Source organism: Schistocerca nitens, chromosome 3, assembly GCF_023898315.1.
Source record: "Schistocerca nitens isolate TAMUIC-IGC-003100 chromosome 3, iqSchNite1.1, whole genome shotgun sequence".
Lineage (NCBI taxonomy): Eukaryota > Metazoa > Arthropoda > Insecta > Orthoptera > Acrididae > Schistocerca > Schistocerca nitens.
This window is the reverse complement of record NC_064616.1, coordinates 275781374-275801527: the sequence shown is the minus strand read 5'-3', so window position 1 is coordinate 275801527 and position 20154 is coordinate 275781374. Positions and strand designations below refer to the sequence as shown.

Here is a 20154-nt window from a genome sequence, read left to right as displayed (position 1 = left end):
CGACTTCACAACCTCAGAGCCAAATTTGAGGTCGAATGTCTGTGTAGCCATGTCCTTCATGGAGCGATGGTAACAAGAACTAAACTATAAGTGCCAGACGGAAGAACACAAGGTTTGCGACTAGCCAGTAACTTGCGAGCTACTGGGTAAGGCACTTTTTCCTTTACCCAAATCTCTTGAACAGCCTGCTCATAGAGATAAACGGGACAATCCCGGGAGGAGATTAATACAGTTGATACAGCGGGGAGGAGGGGGGCAGACATTCGCCCTCGTGTGCATCCCTGTCACAGGTTACGCATTTAGCCAGGTGTCGACAAGACGTTCTAATGTGATTGAACGGATGACACTGGTAACAGCGCATCGGATTCGGAATGTACGGCTGGACTATGATGATTTCGTAGCCTGCTTTGATCTTGGACGGCAGCACCACCCTATGAAAGGTGAGGAAAAGAGTGCAGGTGGGCACCAAGGAGGAATCTACCTTTGTCATGACACGATGAACGGCAATGACACCCTAATCAGAGAGGTAAGATAGTATTTCAGCCTCGGTTAGACCGTCAAGCAGCCTGGTGTAAATTACACCACGGGAAGAATCCAAAGTTCTACGTGCCTCGTCTGTAGCGCCTAGAACCGCTCGACCACACCGGCCAGCTTTTGCTATGTATTATCCATCATGTACATACCTACATTCAAACTCCGTAACTCGCCGTATGGAGCACAAAGGGGTACTTTTTACGGAAAACTTATTATTAAAGTTCCCTGTAATTCAGCTCTAAGATTGGGCATGGAAAGATTAACTGCTGATATGCGTCCGAGAAAGCTATCGAGATTAAGATTTTAGCTTCACAAATCTTACAATAGTGATACGTACTGGTCTAAAGAATGTTTGTACATTCTCCTCATAAAATGAGTTATGCAATTTTTTTCAGTAAACCGACTGCTGTTACCTAGTGTCAATCAAGTCCACGCAACTGTTTTACTTACAGCTGAGTCTATGTGAACATTTCATGAATAATGCACAAGCCAATAATAATTGGTTATTTTCAAAATATTTATTAACAATGGGTATTGGACACGGAGAAATGTTCAATACGAGTTGTTGGCTTTGACCAGTGACAAAGCAGACATGTAACAAATACCATAAGCAATATGGTCACTGTAATGTGAAGTTATTGGCAATTTTTTCAACTGGGCTAAGCTACAGATTAGTCTGTCACTACAACCAAGTTTCTTTTTAGTTCAACATTCGTTGGCTTAACCAACTCACAACCATACTGTCACCTTCCAAACCAAAGTTACAGATCTATCTGTCACCACAACCAGTTTTTTTTTCATATTTGTTGGATTCGATAACAAACTGCAAAACTGTGAATACATACATTAAAAGCTGGCGACTCATCTAAAACCTTCCTGTTGACCCATGAGTATCTATGTTTCAACAAGCAAGTTCCTGCAGCTGTAGTAAATTATTTACAATAACTAAAATAAAAATTTATACAATACCATAAGGACTCCGAGTGACCACCAGTCAGCTGCAAATGAATGCCCCTTTCGATTGACAACTTCTGGAGCCATATACTCCACTGTTCCACAGAAAGAGTATGCTTTTTGGTCATCAAGAGGAAGTTTACTCAGCCCAAAGTCGGTCAGTGATATGTGTCCATCTGCATCCAACAATATGCTGAAAAATATTCACTATTACTTATGACAGGATATGCACACTTTTATTTGAAGCTTTATGCACTGGTTGCTAGCACTTACTTCTCTGGTTTTAGATCCCGATAAATTATCCCTAAGCTATGGATGTGGTCCAGTGCAAGAGCTAATTCTGCTAAATAAAATTTGACATCTTCTTCTGTGAACATTACCTACAAAGAGGGTCATATTACATTATTGCTTTTAAAATATACATTTTAATTTTTATAAGAAAATACTACGTTTTATGAGGCAGGAGAAGAGACAAAAAGCAGACCTCTTTAGACAATCTAGTGAAAAGATCTCCCCCTCTCAGGAAGTCCAAAATCAGGTACAGTTTTCCTTCGGTCTGAAATGCATAATGCAGTCTAACAATAAAAGGATGACGTACATCCACAAGTATGTTCCTTTCAGTTTTTGTGCGCATGCGGTCCCTCACTAGAAACAAAGAAAGAAAAAAAATATTTTAATAGAAACTGTGTTTTGCTGCTCTGCCATTTTTTCTGAAACTAGACTGATTAAACCAGGTTACCTTTCAATGTTGCTTTCTTTAGTACTTTCATTGCATACAGAGTTCCAGTGTCTTTTCCAATTACTTTCCTGACAAGGAACACCTGCAAAAAATCACCCATAGTAGTTTTATAGCATAACCATGTAGGACACTTTGGGGTGAACGATTAGCTGAGATATAAATGTATCTCATATCTTAGTTGTTAAATTGTGACAGTAAGGGTGATAATGTTTCTCAAACTGTTCAAAGAGAAGTCATTATATTATATTTCTAAATAGAAAACTACTGAATTCACTATATTCTCTGTGGATCGTAAACTGCAACTATGATTTGTATTGGCATAGTATACAACCTTTCACTGTTTCTTAATTTCTAATGCAATTTATTTTCTGTACCATTGGCAAGTTTTCAAGCTACTGGAGGTGCATCGTCAAATGTCTCTTTAATAATTCTACCTGACAATGAACCTGCAATGGCTTGAAACCTAGTTATTAATACAAAAAATTAATTAAATCGCAGCTAAATGAATAAGTAAATAAGTAAATAAATAAATAAATCAGCGGCTGACTGTGTATTTACCCAAATATATTGCCAAAGAAAGCTACTAACTCAAAAATAGACTTTAATACAAACACACATCATCACTCTGAACCAAAAGAAAGTTTAAACATCAGAGGATTTGGTTCACCACAGGAAGTACCTTTCCAAACGATCCTTGTCCAAGGACTTTCAGGAGCTCAAACTGACTGGGGTCGGCTTTCTCATGGCCTTCTTTTACTACTTCCTTCAACTCAAACTCGTGAGTTTCTCCATTATCATTTTCTCTGCTATTGTGCTGGTTTTGATTTTCTTGTGTATTATGGTTCTGGAATAGAACACAACGTCAATGAAAGCAGTGTTTTGCTGGGGTTACGCAATATTGGTAAATTTACGATAGCAAAGAAATACACATCAGAACTGCCAGTGTAAAAAGCTCGGAAACACCCTTAATCTATTGGACGATTTATCAACGTGTTTTTGTACAGAAAAACATTCTCACAAGTGATTGCCACAATTAGCACAGCTGTCTATTACGAAGGTGTAAACAGTTGTAAGCACGGTATGTTGTGGTACTTTAAGTAGTAGGGTGCACAACATAGATCCAGGTAATCAGTTATTAGTTGCTGCTAATGTTTATTCTATTTGTTATATGACGCAATAGTAGACTAACAAGCATGTAATCTTAATACTACTCATGCAATTACAGTACATTTGACTTATTAGTACTACAGGAGTAAGATTTGTAATGATTAATTTGCAAAACTAATTATGTCGGTAAACAATGATTAGAACGCAGTTCGATGTTTCCAACATTTTGTACAGAACGCAGCTGCAGTAATCATCCAGTCATTTCATATAATTACGGAAAATATGAAATGGTGGAGAGATTTCGGAAATAAATATCGAAAATATTACATCTAACACAGAACTGTCTCCAATAGGTGTGGTCACACGTGCGTAAATAAAGAGACATCTGAGTAACGTCAGTGATTACTAAATACTTGATGAAATATCATGCGGCTATTGTCTTCAAGCGACTGCAGTACTGAAGCGTTGCGCAAAAGTGTGGCCGTTACAAGTTCGTTCCGTCTTGTGCAACAGTACGGAAGGAAACCCATCAACGCATCAACGGCCCTGTTGGAATTGTTTTCTCGGAATACGTGTCACAACAGTGAGAGATACTAGCGGAGATAGGCTACGAAACTTGCATTGCATTCTGGATTATAAAAGCAACATTAGTGTTTATTATTTATTTTAATTTTTCATTCGATTCCACCAGATTATTCTGCATCAAACTGTATCCTAGATTTCTCCTTTCGCGGAAGCGTTTAGTACCCACGCACAACTATTTTGATTGTCCCCAACGAGTGCGGTAAGGTTTCACGGCAGTATCAGATAATAAATTAAATGCTTTATTTATCACATATATTAAGGGCACGATGATGGGTTTTTTATTTTGTTTTTTCGCGTGTTATTTTTCTGTTAAACAAAAGGAAAACTATTTATCATTGTGAGAAGACAAATTTTATCCGTTTTGCAGATGACAAGCGTAGGAATGGGAGCAGTGTTACTCGCAGTCCCCTTTACTGGAAAGGCAGATCACGAACTACTTCACAGTAAAATACAAGGTTGTAACATCCCGTTTTATTTCGTCAATAGTTCACGACATCGAAACGAGGTTTCCGACAAATGGAAAGGTAGAAAATTTCAATGACTGACGAGAAACCACAAAGGTAGTCACATTTTTCCTTTAGGAATGGTCAGTTTCCTGAACGATTAAAGAACTCAGTAGTAAAGCCGCTTTATAAAAAGGGAGAAAGGGATAATTTACACAGTTTTACATATATCTCCATGCCATCAGTGTTCAAATGGCTCTTAGAACTATGAGACTTAACATATGAAGTCATCAGTTCCCTAGAACTTAGAACTACTTAAACCCAACTAACCTAAGGACATCACACACATCCATGCCCGAGGCAGGATTCGAACCTGCGACCGTAGCGGTCGCGCGGTTCCAGACCGAAGCGCCTAAAACCACTCTTCCACAACGGCCGCGGCCATCAGTGTTTGCTAAAGTTATTGAAAAGGCTGTATATGTAAGGATAATTGATCATTTTGTATCACACAATTTGCTATCAAATGTACAGTTCTGTTTTAGAAGTCGTTTAACAACTGAAAATGCTATATTCTATTTTCTATGTGAGGTACTGGATGGGTCAAACAAAAGGTTTCGAAGGCTAGCCATAATTTTTTTATTTAAATAACGCGTTTGACTGTGTTGATCACAAAATATTGCTCCAAAAGTTAGACCATTACGGAATACGGGGAGTATCTCACAACTGGTTCACCTCTTTCTTTAGAAACAGACAGCAAAAGGTCATTATTCAGTGTTGAGAATGGATGTGATGTGGGGTATGGTCAAGTGGGGGGGGGGGGGGGATGCTCCAGGGATCAGTGTTGGGGCCACTCCTGTTCCTTATCTATATAATGATATGCCCTCTAATATTACCGGTAACTCTAAAATATTTCGGACAATAGCTTGGTAGTAAAGGATGTTGTTTGCAACATTGGCTCAGTTTCAAATAGTGCAATTCATGACATAAGTTCATGGCTTGTAGAAATTAAACTAACCCTAAAGCACAGTGAAACTCAGTTTTTACAGTTTCTAGCACACAATTTAACAAAACCTGACATTTTAATTTCACAGAATGGGCAGATGACTGGTGAAACTGTACAGTTCAAATTTCTATGTTTTCAGGTAGATAGTGAACTTTCTTGGAAAGCCCACGTTCAGGATCTTGTTCAAAGACTTGATGTACCTGAAATGAGTGATCCTTTGACACGAAAATTGGTCTACTTTGCTTATTTTCATTCGCTTATGTCGTATGGTATTATATTTTGGGTAACTCTTCCCATTCTAAAAGAATATTTTTGGCTCAGAAACGGGCGGTTCGGGCAGTAAGTGGTGTAAGTTCACGAACCTCTTGTCGACCCCCCTGTTCATTAGTCTGTGTTGTGACATTGGCCACTCAATATGCATATTCCTTACTGTCATTTCTTGTTAACAATATTAGCTTATTCCCAAGAATAAGCAACTTTCACTCAGTTAATACTCTGCAGAAATCAAACGTGCATTTCGATCCAACTTCCTTAACTCTTGTGCAGAAAGGTGTACAGAATCCAGCTGCATCCATTTTCAATAAGCTACCACTAGAATTCAAAAATCTTAGCAGTAATCCACGCGTTTTCAAATCGAAATTGAAGAGCTTCCTCATGTGTCACTCCTATTCTGTCGAGGAGTTCCTTGAAAAATTAAGCCGATTCTTGTTGGATTGTTGATTACGTTTACTTAAACTTATGGCTTAACTTCTTTTGCGTTCATAAGAATTTTATTTTTATCTGTTATTACTTTCACGTTGTAATTTCATGTACTGACACGTTCCATGACTTTTGAGATTTGTTCCTCAATTTGATCCAACGGAACTTTACGTGTAAATAAAAATAAAATAACAGGGTTCAATTTCGGGCCCCATTACTTATATTGGTGAATGACCTCCCACTCATCATTCAGCACGCAGAATTGGTACTTTTTGCAAACAATACTACTGTTATAGTGAGTCCCATTGGAGAGAAAGAAACCGAAGAATTTGTTAATGACTTTTTATAAAGAATTATTCAATGGTTCTCTGAAAACGGATTCGCTCCCAATTTTGAAAAAAAAAATGTATTCAATTCTGTACAAAAAAAGGGTCATTCGAACAATTTACGTAGCACAAGAACAGAGGTCAGCAAATACGGTGGGCTGCTCCAAAGTTTTGGATGCACATGGTGATGAGAACTTTAACTGGAAGAATCATATTGTTGAGCTTCTCGAACAATGAGGCTCAGCTACTTTTGCTCTTCGTGTAATTACTAGTCTTGGAAACAAAATTAACCAACGGCCTGACACATTTTGTTGAACTCCATGATGTCTTACAGAATAATTATATGGGGTAACTCACCAATCAGAAAGATAAAAAATGGCTCTGAGCACTATGGGACTCAACATCTTAGGTCATAAGTCCCCTAGAACTTAGAACTACTTAAACCTAACTAACCTAAGGACATCACGCACACCCATGCCCGTGGCAGGATTCGAACCTGCGACCGTAGCAGTCCCGCGGTTCCGGACTGCAGCGCCAGAACCGCACGGCCACCGCGGCCGGCAATCAGAAAGATAGTATTGACTGTACAAAAGCGAGCAGTAAGAATGCTATAGAATATGCCTCTGGAAGGTGAGATATCTACTAGTACTGGGTTGTAAAAGTAGCATTTAAGACTGGCACAACCCCTGTATCTTCATTATTTCTGTCATGAATAACCTGAACGACGAGAAACACAAACTATTGTTTTTTTTCCTTCAGATACTAATAGTCGTTAGGCCGTTCGTTTGATGATTACGTGATAATCTCAATTTATCACCTCCGACTGCAGCAAGCTGCTGACAGAGCCGTATCTAGAAATCGTGGAGCTCTGCGTCTTCCTTCAATCCACTAACAAAAGGACCACACGAAATTCCCCTCTTCGATCGGAATCATACGGACAGGCACAACTAGGACTTCAACATAAGTGAACAGCGAGACACTACTCTGAACCGTTTTCGAGAAAACGGAGTTTAAAAATTTTAGGGGTGCTTGCATACTTTATATGGTCGCTAGCGTGGAAGGAGCCCGCAGCTGAGCGAGTAAGCGGTTAGTTACGCAACCGTGAGGTACCCGGATCGAATGTGTCTTCTGGTATTTTGTTTTTCCCTTTCCCCACGTCATTCTGGCAACGAGCAGTATTAAAGGAACCCGTCCCAAATGTACTCCGCTGGTGCAGCCTTGCAACGTTTATTTTTACAGCCAGGCGATGAACCTCATAAAATTACTGCAAAATTGCGCGTACATCATCGAACAGAATAGAGATAGCTTCTAGAGAAGACTGCATAAATATTCTGTCAATATTACACCGTCAGTCGTCTATATCAATATTCCGTGCGTGGTACGCCCTTATGTCGTGTAATGACCCAGAACCGTTTATAAACATAAATCAGGTTTTTTTGCAATAAGCACATTGAAAAGTCATGCTCACGCAAAAACTCTGCGTCCATCACGCGTGGTGTATGTCGCAACAGCTATTGCTGTTCGTATTCGTTTCTACGATCAGTATTACCCTAATTCGTGTAGTCCTCCATAAGTTACATATTATACTTGTCACAAATGTACATGCAATAATACAAATCAATTGTCTATACTTATTTGACTGAAAGTTCTCATATATTCCTTTTTCATTTCCAAACAACTTAGTAAGAAATTTTTTCTTCTTTTCTGAGGATGACTTTACGTAAATAATAAATGAATCATTTAATACTGATAATCTGCACAGACATAATGAATATGTTAGAATCACCTACGAATGAAAAAAAGTACAAACAACGAGAGTCGATCCAGAGATCTTGCGATTATGAAACGACACGTTTACACGTTCCAGCTGCGGGCTGCTTAAATATTTACGCTCATTCAAAATGTGTAGGCATGCCTAAAATTTTCACACACTACTTTCTCGAGAACGGTTGACAGGTTTCTATTCACACATGGTGAAGTGCTACACACCCCGTCAATATGGATCATATCGATGAGGTGAAGTTCGTGCGGTCCCCTTGTAAGACTGAAGCACATGTGAACTGGCATTCAATACCGCATGTTGACGGCGGTCCCAGGTACACACTGAAGCGTGCTCAAAAGCTAGTAATTCTAGTGATGCTTGTCATCGTATACACGTTCGTCGCTTCAGAGTTCAAACAAAGGCTTATAAAGCGACAGTACAGCCGGTCGTCGCATGAGAAGAACTGAAGACAAGTTTGGAAACACCAGATGTTGCAATCTCACAACCCCGCCACTAGGGCCAATAAGGCCGCAGGAAGTCTGGCGGTAAAGAAGTTTCAAGAGCGTCATTCCAACTCGCCCGGAGGACACCGACTGGTGTTGCCAGTTTTGTAGTAGTATGCAGCGTATTTTTTCCTCTTTTTAGTGGTTACGTAAGGCCCGTACGATTAGTATTGAAACGTATCAACGCCATCCACGTGGAGGGTACTAGATATCTGTTTTGATTGTTTCATGATCTTCGGATACCAACGAACCTTCATCTTAGTGAGCCTGGTGAAGGCAGGAACATCATGCTTTGAGTGCGATCGTAAATGTCTATAGTTTTATTTTCTCTGGTTTTACAGAAGATATTTTCAAATTTGGTTTTATTGCGTGTAGGCGAAGCAACGCTGAACAAAATCTTTCCATGGTGTGTTTCATACGATTCCTAGTGTCCAAAGAACAAATATAGTTTTGGCTCTCGTTACAAAAACGTGTTGCCTGAAATGTAATTTTATGTGCCTAATAAACACAAAATTAGTTTAGTTTGGAGAAGTTTTCAGTTTCAAGAATCTTCTGGATAGTGCAGGAGCTGTCTGACTCGCCGATTAATCTCCACATTTTGCTAACACTGTCAACAAATACTTATTTTTCTTGCTCCTTTGTCCGTCATCGGCGCAGGGTCGGCATCGTTGTTGACAGATTTTACGGGGTGGCCGGATGCCCTTCCTGTCGCTACCCCGTTACCAAAAAAAAAATGGTTCAAATGGCTCTGAGCACTATGCGACTTAACTTCTGAGGTCATCAGTCGCCTAGAACTTAGAACTAATTAAACCTAACTAACCTAAGGATATCACACACATCCATGCCCGAGGCAGGATTCGAACCTGCGACTGTAGCGGCCGCTCGGCTCCAGACTGTAGCGCCTAGAACCGCACGGCCACTCCGGCCGGCTAGCCCGTTATCCCCGGGACGGAATGTGTGTACCCCGACAGTCTGCCTGTAGTGTTATTGCCCCCTGTAGTGTCAGGGTAAAGTTAGAAGCATTTCCAAACAATACGTTTGCTTGTCGTCAGCAAGCGTCAGTACGTGTACGAAAAAGAAAATTATTCAGCTTCGAATCTTTATTCTTACGTGCAGTACTGAGTTTTGATAGTTTGTGTGAGACCTTATAGCATACAGTTTTGTTTTTTATGTAAGAATAACTGGTAAGAAAGTGTATTCTGGCAGAAACCGTACGAAAACATCGCATCCAACGCGGCATCGAAGCAATATGTTATCAAAGCGTCGAAAGAATAGACATGAGGCGGAGAGCAGTTCGAATGACCAGAATTTTGATGTGAATTACGGATTCAGCTAATGGATTACGAATGAGCTTGCCGTTTTCCCTAATATTTCTTAGCACGTCAAATGTAAAACGTGCATTACAGACATCACGTTGCAAGAACTAAGTCCTCTAGGCTTAGCCTTCACAATAATTATTGCTTGTCCAAACTGCCCAGATGCAGTTATACTGAGTTTGTACGGAACGCATATGAAATCAACAGTCGAACCGTCCAAGCATTGCACCTGCTTGGAGTAGAGCTAAACGGAATTGTACGTTTTGTACGTTCATGGAATTGCCACGACCGATATTTCACTCGTTCTATGATAAACTAGTGGATATGATTTCGATCGCAACGGCAACAGTACGACATGCTAGTCCTAGCACAGCAGATTAATGGTAAGAGATTTATAAAAGCAACATGTTTTCATTTGTTCAGGTCTCTAACACATTTCTAAACTTCATACGCGTTTTTTCTCGAAATCTGATTTTTCAAAACGGCACACAGCCTAACCAACAATTTTCAGTTTTTTTATTTGAAAATTTGACCACAACTTTGAAATAACATTCGAAAGTAAACTTCGTCGGGGATTTTCAATTGGTTAATTTAAACAACATTTATTAATAAATGACTGTCGTTTTTGTGAAAACTGATCAACTTCACTTAAACACTTGGCAGTTACACAAACATTTTTCAAAGATCGATTACGTGGTTCACTTCCTACACTCTTGTAGATTACATAGATTTGTTTTCAGATTCGAATTGGCATCAGTCATAGTGCGTGCCGCAGATAGCCTCAAATTCAAACATGTCTCTGGAGAATTGTTGCAGGGTCGCCATTTTGTAATATTTTGGGACACAAATTGATTGTAATATTCTGAAATATATGCTCAATACATACCTCAAGTATTATTTCTCTATCACAGTTTGGTTTTGTCAAAACAAAACAAAAAAATAAAATAAAATAAAATTAAAATAAATTCAAGGAAACGCTTCTCTTAAGCCGTTGCCCCTTACCAAGCACGGCCATTCAGGCGGGTACATTGTCAACAAGTACACTGAATCAAATGTCGCCCAGGCTCAGTTGTGGTTCTTCTATCGACTGGGCAGAAGACATTGTCTAAATTGTAATGTCTTCTTTGTAATTAGAACCAAAATGATTATTTGTTTCTGTTGGCACACAGCATCACGTGTAACATTTTGTCAGAACGAATACACCAATAAAACACAAAAGGTATTGCGCCACTTGCATATCTGCTAAGGTATGCGAGCTTACATTCATGAGGACAAGAGGATGCAAGAATAAGCCTTATGAAACTGAGAGAAGCTTTACTGTAAAATAGAACATCACACAAACTCAAAAGGAAGCCCATTGAAAGAGCATATCTTTGCACGTCTTTGAAATCAGGGTTCCTCCTACGACGCGATGTAATTTTCAACTCATCCCAAGCATGCTGAATCGACTACATGTCAGCAGATAGCGCAAGCCATTCTTTCGGTTAATTTCTGCTTCCACGAGAAAGGTATTCACGATATGGGCGCTGCATGCTCCTGCACTATCGTCTCTAAAGACAAACACATCACTGAAATGTTGGCTGTCGGGCTGGACAGCAGACTGTGGGATACTGTCCTGACACTGCACAGCTCCGTAATTACCCCCAATATAGCTTACAGGCGTCCTATTTCCACCTCCCTGCTGGACCTGTCTGAACGCACGCTCGAGATGTGCACTGGTACCTAGCCGTTTCCGCACTCTGCTACGACGAAACTGATCCAGGTTTCGTTCCAGGTGTTCCACTGATCAAGTCCTTCACGCATCACGATACTGCACGGTTTGTACTGTTGTTCCTTACGGGCGTGGATGCCAAATTTATCGTATGGCGACGGCCGGGTACTGCCTTGGTCGACACAGCTTTCCCAGTTACCTCCAAAAAGGCAACTCTCAGTTCTTCAGCATTCTTCGCTGGATACCTGGACTTATAATTTGCATATGGTGGCGTTGATCGCTGGCGTCCACGAGGCAGATATCCGGTGCTTTGTCTCTCATGATAGCAGCTGTATGTTCGAATTACGTCTGCGTGGCAAAGGTCAATTTGGCTGGCACCTCCCCACGTTGTAAGCCTCCTCGCCGTAAAGAGACAATGCGCGCACGGTGTAATCCTGAAATGAACCTTCCAGCCATGCTGACAGACTGAATACTGCGCTCAAGCCGCTCTGTCCTGCTCACCAGTGGAGACGACTGCACTTCAGTGAGAATACAGAGGTTATTTCTATCTCAGTTACACAGGTGACCCGGGTAGAATTTTCTGTGGTCAAAACAGTACTGAGGAAGTTTCATATTTAAAAAATGGAAGAAAAAAAAACAACTATACACGTCATGGAAGTTTTACATAACTTTTTAACAGCTTCTATAATTATATGTGGAGAGACAGAACGCCAAGATACCGTTATTTTGCTCTATGGTAAGTACTGTTTCCACCTACCTATATGTTAAGGTTGGTTGGTGGTTTTGGGGAAGGAGACCAGACAGCGAGGTCATTGGTCTCATCGGGTTAGAGAAGGACGGAGAAGGAAGTCGACCGTGCCCTTTGAAAGGAACCATCCCGGCATTTGCCTGGAGCGATTTAGGGAAATCACGGAAAACCTAAATCAGGATGGCCGGACGCGGGATTGAACCGTCGTCCTCCCGAATGCGAGTCCAGTGTCTAACCACTGCGCCACCTCGCTCGGTATATGTTAAGGCAACTACGCTTTTTTACGGAATGTGGTATTTTCTTATGGAATTTTATAGTTCGCGGAGAGAAGGGTACTGTGATAAATATTTCGCAGAAAAAGCTGTTGTGCTTCTTTATAATGTGGTGATGTCCATAATATTCTACAAATGAGCCATTAACATTTGCCGTCCGACGACACCACAGTGGTGTCGTGCGCGAAATAACGGTCAACGGCCGGCGACACCACAGTAGTGGTGTGAGCATAGTATCGCGCAGTGGCCGGTGACAGCACTTCAGTATATTTTCTTCATTCCGTTAGCGTTTCGTTAAGGTAACAATAAGTTACACACGTGAACAAGTTTTCTGTTTTTTAAGTCCTTGTGCATTTTCATCATGGCACACGAAGGAGACGATACGATTATTTACGATGAATGCGCGGACGTCTTGTGTGACGTTCGGGACGACTTGGCCGATTGGGAAGAAGACGCTGGATATAAAAAAAATGAAAGTGAAGCAGAATCGTCGGAAGATAGTGAAATACGTCCAAGAAGAATTCGGCGAACACGCTACGGTTGCCAACTGATTCGGATGAATCAGACGAAGAAGACAGATTATAATTTACTGAGGACCAATAATAAATTTGCTATCCTTATGGGAACTGTAAAAAAAGCAAGGATCGATTATTACTGGTCAACGAATCCGTTGATAGACACACCGATATTTCGCAAAACCATGCCCCGTAAGCAATTCAGACAAATATTACAATTTTTACATTTTTCTGACAGCAATAATAAACCGGATAATGCCTACCGGATTTTCAAAGTGCAATTCGTAATTGATTATTTTTTCAAAACGTTCAAACAAACGTTTAATCTAAGTCAAAACATCTCAATTGATGAAGGAATGATACCGTGGCGCGGACAGTTAAAATTTAAAGTTTATAATCCGTCGAAAAGTACGAAAAATCGGATGCTGTGTGATTCGAGTATGGGAAACATTTCCTCATTCAAGATATATTCCGACGCTGGACAACCTTCAGCAAAATAGTGATGGAACTATTGACACCTTCTTATGGAAAGTGGCATCACCTTTACATGGGTAATTATTTTAACAGTCTAGCACTTGCAGAGAAGTTACTTGAAAAGAAAATTCGAGTTTGTGGGACGATACGGAAAAACAGTGGATTCCCGGAAAAATTAAAGCGCGCAAAAGTTAATGTGTGCGAAGCTTACCATCAACGGAAAGGTGACAAGCGGCCGGCGACAAAAGTAATCCGAATTAGCGCTGCCGGCGCCAAGCGAAGAAATTAGTACGAGACGTGCGGACGGCAAAGTGTTAATAGGAGCACAGTTCACGTCGATAACTCGAACGCCTATCTCATGTCACATTCTGTACTGATACATAAGCTTAATCACAACTGCAAATTCTTTATTCGAATAGGATATTTAAAAGACAGCATGGAAGTTTGAGAAACAAGTGGCATGAGTAACAGCTGACTATTCGACGCGCTAAATTCTGCGTATTCTTTTGCTGACGTTATGAGCTATCCCGTGCCCATCGTCGATGTATCTGGTCTGCTGTGAGAACGGAAGAGTACAGTCATAGTGTATGAGAGTGATAGTTGTATTATGTATAGTCCTTATTCTCATACACGCAAGCAAAACATTATCAAGATCATCTCGTCTGTGTTATGTGCCAGAACATAATGGCTTCGTAATAACTTAAGAAGGAAACCCGGCGTGAAGCAAAATTTTTAAAAAATACATCATATCATCATCAGGTAAACGATAGAGACCTTAATAAATGAGATACGTCCACATATAATCATGTAGTTCTTATACAACAAATACCACCACCGCTGCATAAATTTAACTCTACCTGGAAGAGCTGACAGTTTAGAGGACGGGCTTTTAGGTAAACTGAACGATTTAGTTGTTCTCTGAAAATACGCTCTTGGTAAAATGAGGTGTAATGGATGTTGCCACAAGCAATGAACATTAGCGGCTTGTACTGGTACAGGAGCGTCTGTGTAGGTATCCTACAAAGACCCTCTTAGTGATTTATCTCTCAGCTCATCTACAGCACTCAGCGTACTTAGTTCCTTTTCTTGTACGCCTCTACGATTGAATGAGGGTTCCCGAAAGTTTTGTATTACTCTTGGCCATGTATACTCGGTGGAAACTTTTTGACAAAAGATGAACCCACACACAATTTTTCGAATTCCTGGAGTCTCATCCGCTTAAGAGAAATAACATCGTATGCATTACTGCATTTCTTACTTAGAAGAGTTATAAGAGCTAACATACTTTTTGAGTACCATAAGTAGTCTCCTATTTAGAAAAATCAGTTTGTACAATTGGCAAACGACAGAATTTGAAATTTTGAAGGCAATGTGGACATTTTAAGTAACCAAATTTCAAGCAAGCAATGGTGGTTCAGCAATTTAAAAAAAAAATACTAGGAAAGAAGCTGGTTTGAAAAGCACCACTTGCCAGCTTATAGTAAAAACGCTGCAGCCTGGTGGCAGTAGGAACCCTCTGTTGCCCATTACATTCCACTGAGACCTTTCTGAATACACATTGACATCAGACATTGTACATACTGAATGTTACGGTACAATAAGTATCTTTTTCATGAAACGAGAGCCAGTAGAGTCAACGTGCTTTTAAACTGCAGATGATGCATTAGCTAAGAGTTCATAGAACGGTGTACATGTTTAACACAGAAGCAGATTTTATCCCTGAACAGACCCATTCGATGATGTTCACTCCTTATACTTGTTCTGGTAAATGGATAAGATATTCGAAACTGACACATTGTGTGAATCTTTTTAATGTGAAAAATATACAGAAACGCAGAACGAGTGTACCAGTAATGTCATAATCCTGTCCAGCACAGAGAAACATATTTGGGTCCACGACAGCAGATGTGGCATAGTAGCTGGGTGGTCAATGCCAGCTGCTGTAGGTAGTGAGAGTCTGTCCCTATTTCAATGCTGATATCGAATTATCAGTACCAAAGCGGCAGTGTCACTTATATTAAATACTGTAATTAACTGAAGCTAAAAGTTTTCAACGTATCAGCCCGCGTCTGAATGGCGTCGTAGGCTGCAAAGCAGTGTATCTGCAAATCTGGCGGAATCTGCATAGACCTACACATCTGTACTGGTGAACGTACAATGTTTCAGGTCCGGTAACAGGGTGGGTCATGCAACTGTATCACGTCGTCTGATCCATCGATAAAAGAGTACGTTGTCGATATGCCCAAACTCGTGGAAACCGGCTTGATTATCACCGTGTAGGCCTAGCAGCCAAATGATCTTATATACAACCAAAGGCGTTTCTTCTAACAGGGAATGGAGCATATGACGCAGAAAATCCAAATATCCCTCTCCTGTGAAGCGTCGTGGAAAGACGGCAGGTTAATCGGGGAAGTCGCCAATAATGACCGTCCAAACGTTGAGGCTGAAAAGGTACGGACGGTTCATCCTCCCCACGCCACGGGGATTGTGTATAGCCCACAGTTACATACACTCCTGGAAATTGAAATAAGAACACCGTGAATTCATTGTCCCAGGAAGGGGAAACTTTATTGACACATTCCTGGGGTCAGATACATCACATGATCACACTGACAGAACCACAGGCACATAGACACAGGCAACAGAGCATGCACAATGTCGGCACTAGTACAGTGTATATCCACCTTTCGCAGCAATGCAGGCTGCTATTCTCCCATGGAGACGATCGTAGAGATGCTGGATGTAGTCCTGTGGAACGGCTTGCCATGCCATTTCCACCTGGCGCCTCAGTTGGACCAGCGTTCGTGCTGGACGTGCAGACCGCGTGAGACGACGCTTCATCCAGTCCCAAACATGCTCAATGGGGGACAGATCCGGAGATCTTGCTGGCCAGGGTAGTTGACTTACACCTTCTAGAGCACGTTGGGTGGCACGGGGTACATGCGGACGTGCACTGTCCTGTTGGAACAGCAAGTTCCCTTGCCGGTCTAGGAATGGTAGAACGATGGGTTCGATGACGGTTTCGATGTACCGTGCACTATTCAGTGTCCCCTCGACGATCACCAGTGGTGTACGGCCAGTGTAGGAGATCGCTCCCCACACCATGATGCTGGGTGTTGGCCCTGTGTGCCTCGGTCGTATGCAGTCCTGATTGTGGCGCTCACCTGCACGGCGCCAAACACGCATACGACCATCATTGGCACCAAGGCAGAAGCGACTCTCATCGCTGAAGACGACACGTCTCCATTCGTCCCTCCATTCACGCCTGTCGCGACACCACTGGAGGCGGGCTGCACGATGTTGGGGCGTGAGCGGAAGACGGCCTAACGGTGTGCGGGACCGTAGCCCAGCTTCATGGAGACGGTTGCGAATGGTCCTCGCCGATACCCCAGGAGCAACAGTGTCCCTAATTTGCTGGGAAGTGGCGGTGCGGTCCCCTACGGCACTGCGTAGGATCCTACGGTCTTGGCGTGCATCCGTGCGTCGCTGCGGTCCGGTCCCAGGTCGACGGGCACGTGCACCTTCCGCCGACCAATGGCGACAACATCGATGTACTGTGGAGACCTCACGCCCCACGTGTTGAGCAATTCGGCGGTACGTCCACCCGGCCTCCCGCATGCCCACTATACGCCCTCGCTCAAAGTCCGTCAACTGCACATATGGTTCACGTCCACGCTGTCGCGGCATGCTACCAGTGTTAAAGACTGCGATGGAGCTCCGTATGCCACGGCAAACTGGCTGACACTGACGGCGGCGGTGCACAAATGCTGCGCAGCTAGCGCCATTCGACGGCCAACACCGCGGTTCCTGGTGTGTCCGCTGTGCCGTGCGTGTCATCATTGCTTGTACAGCCCTCTCGCAGTGTCCGGAGCAAGTATGGTGGGTCTGACACACCGGTGTCAATGTGTTCTTTTTTCCATTTCCAAGAGTGTATTTTGGAAGTGGTTGTCTTTCAGTGGAATGCACTGTATAGGGTGCTGCATGAAATGAATGAAATAGCCTGCACAGTGAAAACCCTGTATCTCCGGCCATGTCCTCTTAGTACCTTATTTGTTACTTAACAGGGGTTAAGTAATGTACTTTCCTCATACAGGCTGCCTACAACAGCGTTCGGAACGTCTACAGATTTATTACACATAAAGCTATCACACATGCAGAAGAATTTTGCTGAAATGGACTTCGGCCATGAAAAGTCCCAAATTTGCCCCCTGGTTAAAAATCACCCAGTACATTTTGGTGCAGCTGTGAATGCAGTCTTGAACAGTACGACATCGACAGACAAACAACTTCCTTCCCCTGATATTCTCGTTCGGCGTGTGGTTCGTGATGGTTAATATAAGACTAACCACCAAAGTAAGCAAGAGAACCTCACTGGAATGTGGAAAGTGGCCAGACGCGAAACTTCAATCTATAAGTACGCCTTTGCCGGCCGGAGTGGCCGAGCGTTTCTAGGCGCTTCAGTCTGGAACCGCGCGACCGCTACGGATGCAGGTTCGAATCCTGCCTCGGGCATGGATGTGTGTGCTGTCCTTAGGTTGGTTGGTTGTTTGGGGGAAGAGACCAAACAGCGAGGTTATCGGTCTCATAGGGTTAGGAACGGATGGGAAAGGATGGGAAAGGAAGTCGGCCGTGCCCTTTCAAAGGAACCATCCCGGCATTTGCCTGGAGCGATTTAGGAAAATCACGGAAAACCTAAATCAGGATGGCCGGACGCGGGATTGAACCGTCGTCCTTCCGAATGCGAGTCCAGTGTGCTAACCACTGCGCCACCTCGCTCGGTTAGGTTGGTTAGGTTTAAGTAGTTCTAAGTTCTAGGGGACTGATGACCTCCGCTGTTGAGTCCCATAGTGCTCAGAGCCATTTGGACCACTAAGTACGTCTTTCCTGTTAGGAGTGCCGGGAAAGGTAACATGGTAAGAAAAAAGTCCGGTTCAAGTCCTGGCCCAGCACACAGTTTTAATTTGTTACGAATCTTCAAAACTCGCGAAATCGCGCTCCCATATACTCTTACTTTTCAGTAACCCATATGCCTTTTTCCACCGCTGACTAGTCTCTGCAGTTCATGTCGCTAACGCCTGTACCCGATTCTAAATCTGGTGATGAAAGACATAGTCATCACCAGTAATACGCAGGCATGAGGAGAAACGACGGTATTAAGTTCCATATCAACAGACAATGCGTCAACTTCGTTGGTAAAATCCTAAGCTCCCCGTCGTCTCTCACGCAACGTCGTCATCTGACACTGTTGACGGTCTCCCTTGATGTCAATCGGAGGAGATTTCACCCTTTCCCTTCTTTTTGTTCCGTACTCCTCCACAACACGAACAGAACAGGACTCTACGCAAGCACTCATCACAGTTTTACACACACACACACACACACACACACACACACACACACACACACACACAGCCGGCCGCGGTGGTCTCGCGGTTCTACGCGCGCAGTCTGGAACCGTGCGACTGCTACGGTCGCAGGTTCGAATCCTGCCTCGGGCATGGATGTGTGTGATGTCCTTAGGTTAGTTAGGTTTAAGTAGTTCTAAGGGACTAATGACCACAGCAGTTGAGTCCCATAGTGCTCAGAGCCATTTGAACCATTTTGAACACACACACACACACACACACACACACACACACACACACACACACACACACACACACACACACAGAGAGAGAGAGAGAGAGAGAGAGAGAGAGAGAGAGAGAGACGTCGTAACCTGTACGAAGAAAGCAACAGCTAACCACCGCCACTAAGACAGCATTTCAATATATCAGCATTGTCCCTCTTCATCACGACAGCTCTAAGGGATTGAATTTGTTACGTCACAATTTTTCTTTTATACAACATGCATGTGTTGTTAGTTTCCTCGTTTGCTGAAAGAAGAATGTTATTTCCGGGACCGGAGCGCAAAAGTACAGACGTAGCAATGCCAAAATTGATCATAATCGTAATATGATTAGTCATTCCTCGGCACTGTCAAACTGTTCAAATGCAGCCAGAGTAAAATACGTAATTAGCCTCACTGGGTGCTTTCTTTCGAGTTTCTCCGTCAGCGTGCGCGCAGTACCGGAACTGGGGATCAGATGGAAATAGTTACTCCACATGCGAGTTCAGTATACCTTTGAAAAGAAAATGGAAACGTATTTTGATATACGGGTCAGTAAAATCGAATAATATTCCCAGTGGAGCCCCTCAGATGCCTCTGGCTTGCACGTAGGATTTCGCTGTGACACACTCAGTGGTAAACTACGCATACCAAGCAACGTGGAAGCCACACCCCTGTAAAAGGCGAGGGATAGTTCTTCTGAAGACCGGCAAATGCACTGCAAGCAACAAGCCCCGCAGAAGCCGCCTCACATTCCACTCTAGACCGCCTGCTATGTTCTTTCTCTCTCGTCGGAGATTGGCTGGTTACGACACTTATTACGATACTGTTATTACGATATTGTTATTAGCCTTT

General features: G+C 42.5%; 1 protein-coding gene across 7 annotated transcripts in view; it reads right to left on the bottom strand.

The window, feature by feature from the left end:
* LOC126248243 (ribosomal protein S6 kinase 2 beta) overlaps positions 1 to 20154 on the bottom strand; it is a 634112-nt gene that overhangs the window by 51629 nt on the left and 562329 nt on the right. For all 7 annotated transcript variants that reach the window (XM_049949088.1, XM_049949091.1, XM_049949087.1 and 4 more), the window contains 5 exons: positions 2907 to 3071; positions 2228 to 2309; positions 1973 to 2133; positions 1762 to 1868; positions 1504 to 1681 (listed from right to left, as the gene is read on the bottom strand). In XM_049949088.1, the coding sequence (XP_049805045.1) occupies positions 1504 to 1681; positions 1762 to 1868; positions 1973 to 2133; positions 2228 to 2309; positions 2907 to 3071 (693 nt within the window). The remainder of the gene's footprint in view (positions 1 to 1503; positions 1682 to 1761; positions 1869 to 1972; positions 2134 to 2227; positions 2310 to 2906; positions 3072 to 20154) is intronic.